The 18,348-nt window shown below is 44.1% G+C and overlaps 1 protein-coding gene across 1 annotated transcript in view; it reads left to right on the forward strand.

Moving 5' to 3' along the window:
- The window catches only part of LOC135554347 (alpha-1,6-mannosylglycoprotein 6-beta-N-acetylglucosaminyltransferase B-like), a 94,558-nt gene extending 83,687 nt beyond the window's left edge, over positions 1-10,871 (forward strand). The window contains exons 15-17 of the mRNA XM_064986611.1: positions 4,053-4,127; positions 7,998-8,269; positions 8,566-10,871. Coding sequence (XP_064842683.1) covers positions 4,053-4,127; positions 7,998-8,269; positions 8,566-8,764 — 546 coding nt within the window. The 3' untranslated portion in view covers positions 8,765-10,871. The remainder of the gene's footprint in view (positions 1-4,052; positions 4,128-7,997; positions 8,270-8,565) is intronic.
- The last annotated feature ends 7,477 nt before the right edge of the window (positions 10,872-18,348 follow it).

Below are 18,348 nucleotides of genomic sequence, written 5' to 3' on the forward strand. Positions count from 1 at the left end.
AGAGAGCGGAGGAGCGGGGTGACGTGAGAGAACTTGGGAAGGTTGAACACCAGACGGGCTGCGGCGTTCTGGATGAGTTGTAGGGTTTAATGGCACAGGCAGGGAGCCCAGCCAACAGCGAGTTGCAGTAATCCAGACGGGAGATGACAAGTGCCTGGATTAGGACCTGCGCCGCTTCCTGTGTGAGGCAGGGTCGTAATGTTGTAGAGCATAAACCTACAGGAACGGGCCACCGCCTTGATGTTAGTTGAGAACGACAGGGTGTTGTCCAGGATCACGCCAAGGTTCTTAGCGCTCTGGGAGGAGGACACAATGGAGTTGTCAACCGTGATGGCGAGATCATGGAACGGGCAGTCCTTCCCCGGGAGGAAGAGCAGCTCCGTCTTGCCGAGGTTCAGCTTGAGGTGGTGATCCGTCATCCACACTGATATGTCTGCCAGACATGCAGAGATGCGATTTGGTCATCAGAAGGGGAAAGGAGAAGATTAATTGTGTGTCTCTGCATAGCAATGATAGGAGAGACCATGTGAGGTTATGACAGAGCCAAGTGACTTGGTGTATAGCGAGAATAGGAGAGGGCCTAGAACAGAGCCCTGGGGGACACCAGTGGTGAGAGCGCGTGAGGAGACAGATTCTCGCCACGCCACCTGGTAGGAGCGACCTGTTAGGGCGTAATCCAAGCGTGGGCCGCGCCGGAGATGCCCAACTCGGAGAGGGTGGAGAGGAGGATCTGATGGTTCACAGTATCGAAGGCAGCCGATAGGTCTAGAAGGATGAGAGCAGAGGAGAGGGAGTTAGCTTTAGCAGTGCGGAATACAGATCTCAGTTGAATGACTAGTCTTGAAACCTGACTGATTTGGATCAAGGTGGTCATTCTGAGAGAGATAGCGGGAGAGCTGGCCAAGGACGGCACGTTCAAGAGTTTTGGAGAGAAAAGAAAGAAGGGATACTGGTCTGTAGTTGTTGACATCGGAGGGATCGAGTGTAGGTTTTTTCAGAAGGGGTGCAACTCTCGCTCTCTTGAAGACGGAAGGGATAGCCAGCGGTCAGGGATGAGTTGATGAGCGAGGTGAGGTAAGGGAGAAGGTCTCCGGAAATGGTCTGGAGAAGAGAGGAGGGGATAGGGTCAAGCAGGCAGGTTGTTGGGCGGCCGGCCGTCACAAGAAGCGAGATTTCATCTGGAGAGAGAGGGGAGAAAGAGGTCAGAGCACAGGGTAGGGCAGTAAAGAACTGCGGTGTCGTTTGACTTAGCAAACGAGGATCGGATGTCGTCTTTTCAAAATGGTTGACAAAGTCATCTGCAGATTCAGGAGGGAGGAGAAGGTGGCAAAGAGCTTCCTAGGGTTAGAGGCAGATGCTTGGAATTTAGAGTGGTAGAAATTGGCTTTAGCAGCAGAGACAGAGGAGGAAAATGTAGAGAGGAGGGAGTGAAAGGATGCCAGGTCCGCAGGGAGGCGAAATTTCCGCTCGGCTGCCCGGAATGCCTGTTCTGTGAGCTCGCAGTGAGTCGTCGAACACGGAAGGGAGGGGAGGACCGAGCCGGCCTGGAGGATAGGGGACATAGAGAGTCAAAGGATGCAGAAAGGGAAGAGAGGAGGGTTGAGGGAGGCAGAGTCAGGAGATAGGTTGGAGAAGGTATGAGCAGAGGGAAGAGATGATAGGATGGAAGAGGAGAGAGTAGCGGTAGAGAGAGAGCGAAGGTTGGGACGGCATACCATCCGAGTAGGGGCAGTGTGGGAAGTGTTGGATGAGAGCGAGAGGGAAAAGGATACACACTTGGAGGGGAGTTGCAATGAGGTTAGTGGAAGAACAGCATCTAAGGTGAGCGTATTGCCTGCCTTGTGAGTAGGGGGGAAGGTGAGAGGGTGAGGTCAAAAGAGGAGAGGAGTGGAAAGAAGGAGGCAGAGAGGAATGAGTCAAAGGTAGACGTTGAGGTTAAGTCGCCCAGGACTGTGAAGGTGAGCCGTCCTCAGGAAAGGAGCTTATCAAGGCAATCAAGCTCATTGATGAACTCTCCGAGGGAACCTGGAGGGCGATAAATTGTTAATTGAAAGGGCTGGTAACTGTGACAGCATGGAATTCAAAGGAGGCGATACAGATGGGTAAGGGAGAAAGAGAGAATGACCACTTGGGAGAGATGAGGATCCCGGTGCCACCACCCCGCTGACCAGAAGCTCCCGGGGTGTGCGAGAACACGTGGGCGGACGAAGAGAGAGCAGTTAGGAGTGTTATCTGTGGTGATCCATGTTTCCGTCAGTGCCAGTCAAGGGACTGGAGGAGGCATAATGAGATGAACTCTGCCTTGTTGGCCGCAGATCGGCAGTTCCAGAGGCTACCGGAGACCTGGAACTCCATGGGTCGTGCGCGCTTTAAAGTAACCCACGCGGTGTAAAAGCGTTTGTATGGTCTGTGCAGAGAGGAGAGAACAGGGATAGATAGACACATAGTTGACAGGCTACAGAAGAGGCTACGCTAATGCAAAGGAGATTGGAATGACAAGTGGACTATGAATGTTCAGAAACAAATAGCATCTTATTGACTTGATTGAAATGATACAGTACTTAGTAGGCAGCTGGTAGTGGCTGCGTTGTTGACTTTGTAGGCTAGCTGGCAGTGGCTGCGTTGTTGACACTAACTAATCAAGTCGTTCCGTCGAGTGTAATAGTTTCTACAGTGCTGCTATTGCTGCAGTGTTGATTACGTTAATTAAAAGAACGACAATAGCTGGCTAGCTAACCTAGAAAATCTACACAATTGTCTTAGATACAAAGACGGCTATGTAGCTAGCTAGCTACGACCAAACAAATCAAACCGTTGTACTGTAATGTACCGTTGTACTGTAATGTTTAGTGAGGCAGAAGCAGTAGGGATAACCAGGGTTGTTCTCATGATGTGTGTGAATTGGCACATCTTTCTGACCTGCTAAGCATTCGAAATGTAACTCGTACTTCTGGGTGTCAGGGAAAATGTATGGAGTAAAAAGTACATTATTTTCTTCAGGAAAGTAGTGAAGTAAAAGTAGTCAAAAATATAAATAGTCAATTAAAGTACGGATACCCCACAGAAAACGACTTAACTAGTATTTTTACTTAAGTACTTTACACCATTGGTGATATTGTAATCAGGTCGGTTTAGAGATGTATTCTAAAGCTGAATTCAATTCAGACTCCACGGAGAGCTGTTTTTTCCTGTTCCTTTCTTTCCATTATATAAAGATGCCCAAAAGGCAAATTGCATTCTGGAATAGCTGATGACGTGCCAGATACATTTCATTAAACTCAGATGAAATAAACGAGTAAGTGAATGCTAAAAGGAACCATTTATCAGTTTAAAAGCCCAAGTGCCTCTGAGAGGCCTGATGGTAAACAATGAGATCTCTTTTAAATGGCACAGACATCTTAGGTTAGGTGATGTGGAATGGGACTACAGTACCATCACACTGATTGAACATTTCCCACTCCAACATGTATCATTAATTATTTATGTAATCTAACCCAAATAGGCTTTGGATAACAGCAAAATAGAACGCATTGACCTGCAGACTTCATCCTTTGACACTGACGTGTGTTTACTGCTGCATTGAAAAGAGATGCCTTCTCTGTGCTGTTTTCACTGCAGTGTCACAGCATCTGTCGTTTATGTAACATACGTTCTCACCTGTAACTCTATGAAATGTGCTCTGGAGAAAGTGTTCACATCATCTGGTAAAGGTCAAAAGTAGGATGATCACCACATCCTCCCAGTGAGTTGTTAAAAAGATTCAGACACTCGGTTTAGCAGCTCGTACATAACCTGTGGTCGATTGTCAGCTTAATCCATTGCTTGTCATATTGATGTAGTCCATGTTAATAGAGTAATGAAATCAAGTCAAAGGCTGTCACCTGTGATGTATGAGGTCATTGGTTATAATATGAAGCAGCTCATAATGAAGCCGTTCACAGTGACCTTAATGAATACGTCAGCTTTGATTAACGGTAAACCGTTGCAGTACTATTATAGCTGTGGTGTTGATGGAGGTCTAAAGCCGATGGTGTGTGATTCCCTTTCTGCAGGTGGAGCCATATCTGCCCCATGAGTACACCTGTGAGGGGATGCTGGAGAGAGTGCATGCTTACATCCAGAACCAGGTGGGTTTGTGTTGCATACACCGGGCAACCTCATCACATTTATTTATGCACAGGCAAGATGAAGTCACACTGTGCTGTATACAAATAAAAGAGCTAATTTATACACACATACAGTCCTGTTTAACTAAGCATGTGGGGACACACAATTCAGTCCATTCAAAATCTTATTTTCCCTAACCCTAGCTCCAAACCCTGACCCTAATTCTAACATTTGACCTTGTGGGGTTAAACAAAATGTCCCCAGTTGGTCAAATGTTTGTTTGTTTACTTTTCTTGTGGTTAAACACATCCACAACCACACATACACTATATTTCTTTGCACAATTATACACATTGTCATGCTCCAGTACGTTCATCATGCTGAGATGATTTGTGCGGTGCACCAAGGGGCTTGTCTGCCAGTCTGGTTAAGGCAGTGGGAGAAAAGGGGAAATAGTGTGGCCTATGCCCAGCTCTGATCCACTGCCCCATCTGCCCATCACACACAGAGTAGTGTGCTCAGTGGGCTGTGACTGACTGAGACTGCCCGCCTGGCATGTACGAGACCAGACTCCCAATCAGCGACAACCTTCCTATCCTCCTCCGTGGGCAGCACTGACCCCTATGATCCTCACGGATTCTTTATTTCAAATGTTTATACTGCTTTCTAATGACACACACACATACTACGGTTGAGGTGGGTGACAGCTCGCCCTGTTTTCCTGTTGAGCAGTAGCCCAGGGCTGGGGGCTGTGGAGTGGAGGAGGCCTGGTTATTGCAGCAGGGCGCTGGGAGCCTGTTTAATAAACCGGGCTGGGGGTCAGAGGAAGATGTCGCAGAAATATTATTACCTGTTCCTTATGAATAGGACCGACTGGGGGAGGTGCTCTCCCAGGGTTGATTCCTGCCTGAAACTCATTTGATTATTGGTGGCATAACTGTATTATAGACATGACGATAGTTCAGTGTTAAATTCATCTCTCCCTACCATCATATCTAAGCCAATATGACACCAATCTCAATGAAAATTCGCAAATCAACTTGATTGAAGGTATTCAACACACTCCCCGCCTCTTGTCATGAACCATTACTGAGAACCACATAGCAGAGTATTTCTTGCGCCTACCTAGCTAAAATTCTAGACGTCGAGTTAAACAAGACTATAGCTTCTATAAAGCGACCATCGGGATTTTAAAAATGCCAGAATGTGACAATGTGTAGGTGTAACAGTTTTTTGTCCATTTATAATTTATCCTCTCACGTGCTCATTTCTGTCCGTTAAGTGCCAAAGATGCTACCTTTTTGTAGCATTTCTGAAAGAATATGTAAGCTGTGCAAATGCATGCTTGCTAGCATCAGAGAAACTCATCAGTTTAATATCCATAATACTTTCCAGGACACTCTTACAGTGCCAAACTAACTACTCAGCCAAGTGTTGGATATTTTTCAACTCTATCGCGCACAAATGTGTGAAGCTAGCCACAATAGTGGAATTTGCGGTTCACCTTCAAAATAAAAGCCCCCATTGAAAATGATTCAAACTGATACAAATAGTGGTTGAGATGTTGAACAGCCCTTAGCCATGGTATATTGGCCATATACCCCCCACCCCGGGCCTTATTGCTTAATTATGTTGTATAATAATGTTGCATAATCACCTTCCAGTGTAAAAATCTTGAAATTTAAAAATAAGGTTTTAATTGAAAATAGGCTGAAGCCGAAAAAATTAAGGAAATTCCCATGAGCACCACATTGCCTATTTCACCCATGCTCTACCTAGAGTTTCCAGCACACAGCTTCTACCTACTACAGTAGCTATGTTGTTCTTCAAACCATGTGTAGGCAAGTTGCTTCGGATTCATACTCTTCAGAGGGATAATGGACTTTACAGTGTCCTGCTATCAAAATTATGTATACCGTTATGTGTGTATATACACTACCAGTCAAAAGTTCTGACACACCTACTCATTCATGGGTTTTTCTTAGTTTTTACAATGTAGAAAATAATGAAATAACATATGGGATCACGTTGTAAACCGAAGTGTTAATCAAATCAAAATATATTTTAGATTCTTGATGACAGCTTTGCATACTCTTGGCATTCTCTCAACCAGCTTCACCTGGAATGCTTTTCCAACATTCTTGGAGTTCTCACATATGCTGAGCACTTGTTGGCTACTTTTCTTTCAAATTTTGGTCAAACTCATCCCAATTGGGTGGAGGTTGGGTGATTGTGGAAGCCAGGTCATCTGATGCAGCACTCCATCACTCACGTTCTTAGTCAAACAGCCCTTACACAGCCTGGAGGTGTCTTGGGTCATTGTCCTGTTGAAAAACAAATGATAGTCCCCCTCAACGCAAACCAGATGGGATGGCATATCGCTGCAGAATGCTATGGGTGCCATGCAGGTTAAGTGTGCCTTGAATTCAAAATATATCACAGACAGTGTCACCAGCAAAGCACACTCACACCATCACACCTCCTCTTCCATGCTTCACAGGGGGAACCACACATGCAGAGATCATCCGTTCACCTACTCTGTGTCTCACAAAGACATGGCGGCTGGAAAAAAAAAAAAAATTTGCAAATTTATACTCATCAGATCAAAGGCCAGATTTGCACCAGTCCACATGTCCATTGATCGTGTTTCTTGGCCAAAGCAAGCCACTTTTTCTTATTGGTGTCCTTTAGTAGTGGTTTCTTTGCAGCAATTCGACAATGGCCTGATTCACCCAGTCTCCTCTGAACAGTTGATGTTGATGTGTCTGTTACTTGAACGCTGAAGCATTTATTTGGGCTGCAATCTGAGGTGCAGTTAACTCTAATGAACTTATCCTCTGCAGCAGAGGGAACTCTGGGTCTTCCTTTCCTGTGGCAGTCCTCATGAGAGCCAGTTTCCTCATAGCGCTTGATGTTTTTTGTGACTGCACTTGAAGAAACTTTAAAAGTAATTATTTTTACGTATTGACTGACCATGTCTTAAAGTAATGATGAACTGTCGTTTCTCTTTGCTTATTTGAGCTGTTCTTGCCATAATATGGACTTGGTCTTTTACCAAATAGGGCTATATTCTGTATACCACTCCTACCTTGTCACAACACAACTGATTGACTCAAACGCATTAAGGAGGAAAGAAATTCCACAAATTAACAACGCACACCTGTTAATTGAAATGTATTCCAGGTGACTACCTCATGAGCTGGTTTGAGAGAATGCCAATAGTGTTCAAAGCTGTCAAGGCAAAGGGTGGCTACTTTGAAGAATCTCAAATATAAAATATATTTTGATTTGTTTACTGCATGATTCCATGTGTGTTATTTCCTGGTTTTGATGTCTTCACTATTATTTTACTTGTGTAGAAAATAGTCAAAATAAAGAAACCCTTGAATGAGTAGGTGTGTCCAAACTTTGACTCGTACTGTATTATATTATTCCAGGAGGCTGGAAGGCAATGTGTATGTCATAAGAGCTATGGTGATGCTGCTTTTATTATTCTTTCTAAATCAGAACCCATCAGAATGTATAACTAATGAATGAATGTATAGTTCACAGCTGAATTAATAAAAAAAAATATATATACTGTCACACACAGGTGCAGTGAAATGTGTTGTTTTACAGGGTCAGCCATATTAGTACAGCCCACCTGGAGCAAATTAGGGTTAAGCCTTGCTCAACGGCACCGACAGATTTTTCACCTTGTCGGCTTGGGTATTTTTGTTCCGACCTTTTTTGTTACTGGCTCAACGCTCTAACCACGAGGCTACCTGCCACTTCAATGCTGAATGTAGGCTACAGTAGAATTGACCGATGAATGTAATGCTGAATAGCCAGATTAACTAACTACACAATAGCCAGATTGTGAAGTTAATCTGTTGTATTGTACTCGGCAGGAATTCTGTGCACCCGAAGCTCCATTTCCCTCAGCGAATACCTCCAGCAGTTGGCCAGGCAGCCCCCCCAGCCCCTTTGTCCTGCTGCCCAACTCTAGTGCTCTGGCCTGGGCCTCCAACATCAGCACTCCCCCCTCCTGGCCCCCGCTTAGCGCTCTGAGGCTGCTGGCCTCCCTGGAGGGCCAGTCATGTATAGATGCGTGCCAGAGCGCAGGCTTGATCTGTGAGCCCGCCTTCTACCGCTTCATCAATATCAAAGAAGCCTTCAGCGGGTGAGCTGCTGCTGCCTCCTCCTCCACCACCATGTGATGACGCCACCATCTGTTACACAACATTACATCTTGTAATTTAGTAGATTATGTTATACAGCACGATCACTGAGGAAACAAACATCTTAAATTCTTCTGAATATCCTCCCTCATTCTAATGCACTACCCAATGTGCTTTGGTGTAATGATATTGATAGCCATTTATGAAGCCTTTTTTTAAAAGCATTGATTATAATGTAAAATCACATGACTTAATATGATGATATATAAAGAAATGTTTCTCTGGTGTCTCCACCCAGGCTGGAGGTGCAGTGTGATGGGGTGGAGGCTGAGATCAACCACATCTTCCCAGCCTTCTCAGTGGAGAGTAGTGAGTGTGGCCTCCAGAAAGACACTCTGCTGTTCAGCTGTGCCGGGGCCAACAACAAGTACCACCGCCTCTGTCCCTGCAGGGACTACCGTAAAGGCCAGGTGGCGCTGTGCAGGGACTGCTTATGACTGTGACCAGCACCTGGGGGAAGATGACCTGCCACCCTTCCCTCAGCCTTGGCCATCCCAGGGGCCATTTCTATAGGTGGGAGGGACACTGAGGAGGACGGCCCTGCTGGAGGTCACTGTGGGTGACACAGAGGTACCAGTAGGGTCGGTCGCCATGGGGTAGAGGAGCAGCTGTACAAAAGATCACTGCTGGTATCATTATAGCACAGGGCGGAATGCTTCACAGAACTGGATAACTGGATAATGTTAAAGTGAGAAAAATGAGACTCCCTATCTGCTGCTCTGACCGGAGGCTCAGTGCATTGGCAATTCTGAAATTACTAGAATACCCGCCCGCCAAACCCACAAAATGGCTGCCAAACAAGACGTGTGGCTGACATAATGCATCTCAGGGAAATGCATGATTGTACTGTTCCCTGATAAAGTGATGACGCTGCTATAAGGTGAACGTTTTACAATAGTCTTTATGGACTACATTGGGTCCAACAGGAATGTTAGGGGGGGTGGAGTTATGAGGAACACAGAAATGAGGGGATTCAAAATGATATCCCTGATAATTGTATTGCAAAGCTATAGTTGCTCATATCTGCATTGCTTCAAGTGACATGCAGATACTGTATGGAATGTAATGTTCTGTGAAATACTTGATCATAATGCAGTTGGGAAATTTGTACAGTAGACGCACTACTAGATGTAATATTTTCCATGTCTCATACATTAGTATATTTGTACATACAAATGTTGATTAATAAAAAAGACAATTGAAACATTCTGGTACAACTCTAAAACAAGTTTAAGAGTCAGGTTACGTCTTGAGACATGCATGAGTCTGTAGATTTAGAAAAGCAATTGAGTGTAAAGCTGTCATCTATCTTTTTTGGTCAATTTCACAAATGGAAGAGAATGTTCTGACTTCTTTCAGAGTTGGTGATTTCTCTGTTGGCTTGGACTCATTCAGTTCATGGAGTGGTGCCTAAATACCCACAGACAATTCGTGAGTAGGTTGCCAGAGTGGGTGTAAGGCTGCATTTAGATGGTGCAGATCTCAGAGAGTTCTGTTGGGATGGAGAATAGTGTTGCCTTCTCCATGGCTCTAGGTGCAATAAATCCCACCTCTCACTCATCTCACCACAACCAGCAGCTCTACAGTTCTTTGCTCTCTTGGTCTGTCCAACTTCAGGATTTTGTTTTGTAGACACCAATGATTTACTGAAGTAACCATCAAACAAAAACTTATACACTCCACAGTTGCCATACCCCAATACCATGATGAGACCCGGTAAAGTGAGTTTGCAGGGGAGCCGATCCATGAGGGAGATTGAACTGGAGGTAGATGTTGAGAAAGCCCATATCGTAGACAATCATTCAATTATCCCTTTACAACCAACAGGGTTGATAGCCCTCATCAGCATATCCCAGTCCCTGACCTTGGTGTAAAATGAACATCATTTACTTGTTGAGGCTGCCAATAATGTACTCGTATTCATTTACATAGATTGATATAGGAGGCACCAATATGTATTTAGTGAAGGAAACTGACAGAGACATTTCTATAACATCTGATGTGAATTTTACAAATCTTTCACTGGTATAGACAAGTAGATCACTCTTTCATAAACACATGGAAGACACTCAAACACATGACTGAATCTATCATTTCAGAGAATGACATTAACCGACACATCAGACAATCTGCTCTGATGACTAAACAAAGTTTTAGTTCCAAACTCCTGTTTGTCCTCCCACGGTCTTCTCCCTACTGTGGTTGTCCTGATTAAGATGCCATTGCCAGGTTGTGTATCACTCCTCTCTGGAGGTAACAGAGAGCCTCGCAAACTCTGCAGGGGGAAAATAGAGATGGTAGAAATGAGAGAGATGAACCTACCTTCAGGCCTGATGAGAGAGAGAGAGAGGGAGGATGTCTACAGGCAAACCTGCAAGCTCCAACTTCAAACAGCTGTCTAACATACAGGGTTCCTATGGGAACCAGGCCATCCATAGTCCTGAGAACTATATCAAACTTACCTCTAACGGTCTGTGCCAACGTCATGTCTGCACAAGTTTTTTGTGGTAGTCCATCCAGATATTAAAAAGGAAAAATGTATCATTCTGTCCAACAGTGTAAATTGTATTAATGGAATGGTGAGAAGTGCATTCTGAAGTGCATTTCAATCTGCAATGAGAAACCTTTTCCAATTAGGTCTTTCTTTCTTCCTTGAATGTTTTGTCCAGTAGATATCTACTACTGACTCAAATCACAACTACAGTACACTGCATTGTTTGAGTATTGGTGTGGCATATTGTACATTGTTTTTGTTACATGATTTAGGCGAGGTGATTTGGGATTTAATGAAAACATTTTATAGTGCCAGAATTAATCCGCCAACTTTTTCTACCACACTAGCCTGACATGCACAGAATGGCTGAGGTGACATGAAAGACACTCATCATACCTGCTCCAGAAATGCTGAACACTCTTAGCCAAGATAAGAGCAGTTTTAATGAGATATGTTGAGAGAAGATTATTGGAATTTGCCAGCTTAATGAAGGTGCTTATACTCCATTGTGACCTGAGTTTAATGGAGAGACATTTAAGACCATTCTAATGATAATTTTCCTGTCTGTGAACTCAAGTTGAGCTTTAGCTTGAAAAAGCACAGGCACAGGAGTGAGAACTGAAGGATGGTGAGGAGGAGAGAGATGGGAATCGGTGTTTTTTCACATATCTCTTCATTGATATGCAGTTCGTGGAGGAGGCAATGAGGACACCGGGCGGACACCTTTTCCTGTTCCAACTAACTTTGAACCTAAATTTAATGACATGGTGATATTTGTTTGAGTTCACGTTGAATTCATGTTAGTTGACAATTCAACCAAATGTAAATCAAAACTAGACTGACTGACATCTGTGCCCAGTGGGGAGGCACTCCCTTCGCTCAACCATCCTTTTGATTGAGATGTTAATCTGAGGTCCTGACTCTGTAGTCACTAAAGATCCCGTGGTATTTACTGAATGAAAAACCCCAATCCCCTCACACTACCATTGCCAATGACATAACTATTACAGACCATAGATGTTTCTCTAATGCTGCAGGTAATAGCCAGTTCACATTCCCCAGCTGGTGTAACTCCACCATGTGTTAGGCAGCGGTCTAACTGTGACTTTGCGAGGTGAAAGTAGACTGAAGAAGCAGAGAGGTCTATAATGTATTATTATCTCATAAGCTACAGTGCATCTCCGCTGGCCAGGGGATAAGAGGATTAGACTGTAGAGCGCCAAAAGCACAGGTTGGAACATCTTGACTCTCAAGAGGCTGTCTTTGATTTTACAAGTGTGTTGTTTTCTGGAGAGTGTTCAACTGTCATGGTTAAGAACCAAAACGTAGAAAGGGTCATTTAAATGCCTTTCAGTAGTTCTGGCTCACCAACTCCCTCCGTCAGCTTACTGTACTGTACAGGTCTTACCAAATCAAATTGTATTTGTCACATGCGCTGAATACAACAGGTAGACCTCACAGTGAAATGCTTACAAGCTCTTCCTCAACAATACAGAAAATAAAAACATGAGAAATTAAACACACAAGAATGAAGCTTCATACAGTGGCAAGAAAAAGTATGTGAGGCCTTTGGAAATACCTGGATTTCTGTATAAATTGGTCTTAAATGTATCTGATCTTCATTTAGGTCGCAACAATAGACAGTCTGCTTAAACTAATAACACACAAAAACAGACCATGTAAACATTCACAGTGCAGGTTGGAAAAAGTATGTGATCCCTTGGATTTAATAACTGGTTGACCCTCGTTTGGCAGCAATAATATCAACCAAACATGTTCTGTAGTTGCAGATCAGACCTGCACAACTGTCAGGAGGAATTTTGGATCATTCCTCTTCAGAGAAAAATTCTCTGGGCCTTCCTCAAACACTGCCTGGTATAAAGGTCCTGGATGGCACAGAGCTCAGCCCCAGTGATGAACTGGGCCATTCGCGCCACTCTCTATAGAGCCTTGCAATGGTGCAGCTGTAAATTCTCTTTGGGATCTGATGGCCGATGACAAATCTTTTCAGCCTCCAGAGGGAGAAAAGGTGCTGTAGTGCCCTCTTCACGACAGTGTGGGTGTGTATGGACCATGTTAACTAAGATATGTCCACAGCCTTGTCGATGTGGATGGAGGCGTGGATGCTCTGAGCACATGCCCTGGAATTGCGTCTGGACCCTGGCCTTGCAAATGTTAACCCTTCTAAAAGTCTTACTCACCTGAGCCATAGAGCGCTAGATGGCATAGTCACCAGGAACAGTGGGAACCCTCATGCATGGTTTGTGTTGTTCACCTCTAAACGAGCATAGAAGGCATTTAGTTCGTCTGGGAGGGAGGCATCACTGGGCAACTCACGGGTGGGTCTTTCTTTGTAATCTGTAATAGTCTGCAAGCCTTGACCGTCGGAGCCGTTGTAGTAGGATTCCAGTTTGTTCCAGTATTGTCCTATTGCTGTGTTTTTCAAGTTTCAATGTCACATGCTGTCAGAGTCATGTGTATAGGTGGCAGGGATGTCAGGTGCAGGAGAATCAAACTGAGTGTAATGGAGTATTTAATAACAAATAAACTAAGCATACCCCAAACACTAAATGTAACAATAAATAAAGTGGGTACGAGAACCCGTCGCGCACCAATACAAAAACCAACACAACACTGAAATAACAAACCATCTCTGACAAAGACATGAGGGGAAACAGAGGTTTAAATACACAACAGGTAATGAATGGGATTGAAACCAGGTGTGTAGGAAGACAAGACAAAACCAATGGAAAATGAAAAATGGATCAATGATGGCTAGAAGACCGGTGATGGCGACCGCCGAGCACCGCCCGAACAAGGAGAGGCTTCGACTTCGGTAGAAGTCGTGACACATGCACAGCAATGCCTTTCTTGCAAGCTCTAACCAATGCAGTAATCAATAACAATGTAATACTAAAAATAACAAGGTAGAACAAAAACACAAGAAATAAAAATAAGAAATAAAAACAACACAATAAAGTATGTAAGCATACCATATACAGGGTCAGTTCCAGTACCTTATTTACAATGTGCAGGGATACTGGAGTGATAGAGGTAGATACACTACATGAACAAAATTATGTGGACACTTGCTCGTCGAATGTCTCATTCCAAAATAATGGACATAAATATGGAGTTGGTCCCACCTTTGCTGATACAACAGTCTCCACTCTTCTGGGAAGGCTTTCCACGAAATGTTGGAACATTGCAGTGGGGACTTGCTTCCATTCATCCACAAGAGCATTCATGAAGTCGGGTACTGATGTTGGGCGATTAGGCCCGCAGTCGGCGTTCCAGTTCATCCCAAAGGTGTTCGATGGGATTGAGGTCAGGGCTCTGTGCAGGCCAGTCAAGTTCTTTCACACACCAATCTCGACAAACCATTTCTGTATGGTCCTCGCTTTGGGGGCATTGTGATGCTGAAACAGGAAAGGGCCTTCACCAAACTGTTGCCACAAAGTTAAAAGTACAGAATCGTATAGAATGTCATTGTATGCTGTAGCGTTAATATTTCCCTTCAATAGAAGTAAGGAGCCTAGCCCGAACCATGAAAAACAGCCCCAGACCATTATTCCGGACTAGATTAGTCCGTTGGACTGCCAGATGGTGAAGCCTGATTCATCACTCCAGAGAATATGTTTCCACTGCTCCAGAGTCCATTTTTTTCCACCTTTATTAAACCAGGCAAGTTGAGAACAAGTTCTGGCCAAGATAAAGCAAAGCAGTTCGACACATACAACAACACAGAGTTACACATGGAGTAAAACAAACATACAGTCAATAATCCAGTAGAAAAATAAGTCTATATACAATGTGAGCAAATGAGGTGAGATAAGGGAGGTAAAGGCAAAAAAAGGCCATGGTGGTGAAGTAAATACAATATAGCAAGTAAAACACTGGAATGGTTGATTTGCAGTGGAAGAATGTGCAAAGTAGAGAGAAATAATGGGGTGCAAAGGAGCAAAATAAATAAATACAGGAAAGATAGGGAAAGAGGTAGTTGTTTGGGCTAAATTATAGATGGGCTATGTACAGGTGCAGTAATCTGTGAGCTGCTCTGTCAGCTGGTGCTTAAAGCGAGTGAGGGAGATAAGTGTTACCAGTATCAGAGATTTTTGTAGTTCGTTCCAGTCATTGGCAGCAGAGAACTGGAAGGAGAGACGGCCAAAGGAAGAATTGGTTTTGGAGGTGACCAGAGAGATATGCCTGCTGGAGCGTGTGCTTCAGGTGGGTGCTGCTATGGTGACCAGCGAGCTGAGATAAGGGGGGACTTTACCTAGCAGGGTCTTGTAGATGACCTGGAGCCAGTGGGTTTGGCAACGAGTATGAAGCGAGGGCCAGCCAACGAGAGCGTACAGGTCGCAGTGGTGGGTAGTATATGGGGCTTTGGTGACAAAACGGATGGCACTGTGATAGACTGCATCAAATTTATTGAGTAGGGTATTGGAGGCTATTTTGTAAGTGACATCGCCGAAGTCTAGGATTGGTAGGATGGTCAGTTTTACAAGGGTATGTTTAGCAGCATGAGTGAAGGATGCTTTGTTGCGAAAAAGGAAGCTAATTGTGGATTTAACTTTGGATTGGATATGTTTGATGTGAGTCTGGAAGGAGAGTGAGTCTGGAAGGAGAGTTTACAGTCTAACCAGACACCTAGGTATTTGTAGTTGTCCACATATTCTAAGTCAGAGCTGTCCAGAGTAGTGATGTTGGACAGACGGGTAGGTGCAGGCAGCGATCGGTTAAAGAGCATGCATTTAGTATTTAAGAGCAATTGGAGGCCACGGAAGGAGAGTTGTATGGCATTGAAGCTCGCCTGGAGGGTTGTTAACACAGTGTCCAAAGAAGGGCCAAAAGTATACAGAATGGTGTTGTCTGCGTAGAGGTGGATCAGAGACTCACCAGCAGCAAGAGTGACATCATTGATGTATACAGAGAAGAGAGTCGGTCCAAGAATTGAACCCTGTGGCACCCCCATAGAGTCTGCCAGAGGCCCGGTATTGTTTCTTATCGATGGCGGTTAAGATATCGTTTAGGACCTTGAGCGTGGCTGAGGTGCACCCATGACCAGCTCTGAAACCAGATTGCATAGCGGAGAAGGTATGGTGGGATTCGAAATGGTCGGTAATCTGTTTGTTGACTTGGATTTCGAAGACCTTAGAAAGGCAGGGTAGGATAGATATAGGTCTGTAGCAGTTTGGGTCAAGAGTGTCCCCCCCCCTTTGAAGATGGGGATGACCGCAGCTGCTTTCCAATCTTTGGGAATCTTGGAAGACACGAAAGAGAGGTTGAACAGGCTCATAATAGGGGGGCAGCAATTTCTGCAGATAATTTTAGAAAGAAAGGGTCCAGATTGTCTAGCCCAGCTGATTTGTAGGGGTCCAGATTTTGCAGTTCTTTCAGAACATCAGCTGACTGGATTTGGGAGAAGGAGAAATGGGAAAGGCTTGGGCGAGTTGCTGTGGGGGGTACAGTGCTGTTGACCGGGGTAGGGGGAGCCAGGTGGAAAGCATGGCCAGCCGTAGAGAAAAATGCTTATTGAAATTCTCAATTATAGTGGATTTATCGGTGGTGACAGTGTTTCCTATCTTCAGTGCAGTGGGCAGCTGGTAGGAGGTGTTCTTATTCAATAACGGCTAGCTTTACGCCACTACAGCTGACGCTTGACATTGCGCATGGTGATTTCAGGCTTGTGTGCAGCTGCTCGGGCCATGGAAACCCATTGGAGGAAGTTCCCAACGAACAGTTATTTTGCTGATGTTGAATCCAGAGGCAGTTTGGAACTCGGTAGTGAGTGTTGCAACCGAGGACAAACCATTTGTACTTGCTACTCGCTTCAGCACTTGGCTGTCCCATTCTGTGAGCTTACTGTTGTCACCTAGCTCCACTAGGTGACTAGGCATCAGGATATATGATAAAACAGAGTAGTTGCAGCGTATATGATGATTGTATGTGAGTGGGAGTGTGTAAAGTCGGTGTAAATGTATGTGTATATTATGTGTGTGAGAGCACAGAGCTCGTTAAAAGGGGGCAGAGCTCATTAAAAGTCTGTGTGTAGAAAAATACCCAAAATGCAAATATTGCATATTCATGCACACCCACATATGTACATAACGTATAAAGTAATGTGATTCCCACCGAAACATTTATAGCATGTATAAAAGTGCAGGACCCAGAGCATGCAGACACAATCCCTGTCTACGTCTGTACTTACTGACTCAAACCTTCCTGCACCTCCCTTAGACACACAGAGGGTGCTGTGCATGCATGATAAGCCTGCCCTGTCTCTCTGAGGGAAGCTAGTCCAATTTGAATTGGGCCAGAGGCAAGACACATGGCAGGCAGGTAGGTAGAGAGAGAGCAGTCTAAACAGGGGGGAACCAGCTCTAGACTATACCCAGCTAGCATATTACGTTCTGATAACCATATGTTTCTTAGAGCTTGGTGAGAGCATGCTTGTCCTATGTCTATTTTGTATTTAACCTTCTCACAACTTTCTGGGAATGGTGCAGGATAGTTGCTTGGTTTTGGAACATTCTCAGCACATTTAAGGAACTTGACAAAATTATATTTATTTCATTAATTTAACAGACCGTTTCCTAAAGGTTCAAACATGGCTACATTTCAATTCTGGTAATGTTCTACAAACAAACATTCTCCAACTGGTTTGACATTGGAAATGTTTTCAAATAGTTTAGAGAAAGTTAAGGAACAACGTAATTTCAGTATATTATAACGGTTGCCTCATGGTTCTACTTAAAGTCATGTTCTCAAATTGTTCCAAGAATGTTAAGAAGACTTTCCATAAAAACCACAAGAAAATTTTAGTAACGTTCTATGATCGGAATGTATATATTTGTAAATAACATTTTCAGCATCAACAAAACTCTCTCTAGCCTCTTTTGTTGTGTGTTCAGGTTGGTTGGCCTCACCCACTAATTGTCCACACTTGATCTTAATGAATGCTTGTTTCCCTTTGAAATGGGGTCTGTTTTAATGACTTAAAGGAACAGCTTTGTATGCAACAAAGAAATGGCATTCTAGCTCCATCCTGGTGGTGCAGTGGACTAATTCCATGGATAGAGGACAGATGATTATCGGTTTGAATTTCACTGATGCCGTTTCACAAAAAAGAAATGTTTCTACTATTAATGCCTAGGGAAATAAGTAGTCGGTTCATGAATAACTTTCAATAACACTTAAAATAATCTATCATTTCCGTTCTCAGAGCGTTAATAAACCTCCCAGAAAAAAATTAAGAAACCAGAGTAAAACATTCTCAGAACCTCCCAGCAACTTAAAAATAAATGTTCCTAGAACAGCCGAAATGATCACTTCCGTTCTCAGAATATGTTTTACTGGTCAGAAACGTATGGCTTTGTTCCCAGAACCAACATGAAACCAACACATACTTTCCCACAACTCCCAAGGAACCAAATGTGCTAGCTGGGTAGTATCATCCAGATCTGGGCCACTGGTGCTGAGTCTGCCCAGAGGCATCCGAAATGAGGAAGGTTAGGTTTGGTACCG

The sequence above is a fragment of the Oncorhynchus masou genome, chromosome 14, assembly GCF_036934945.1.
Source record: "Oncorhynchus masou masou isolate Uvic2021 chromosome 14, UVic_Omas_1.1, whole genome shotgun sequence".
Classification (NCBI taxonomy): Eukaryota; Metazoa; Chordata; class Actinopteri; order Salmoniformes; family Salmonidae; genus Oncorhynchus; species Oncorhynchus masou.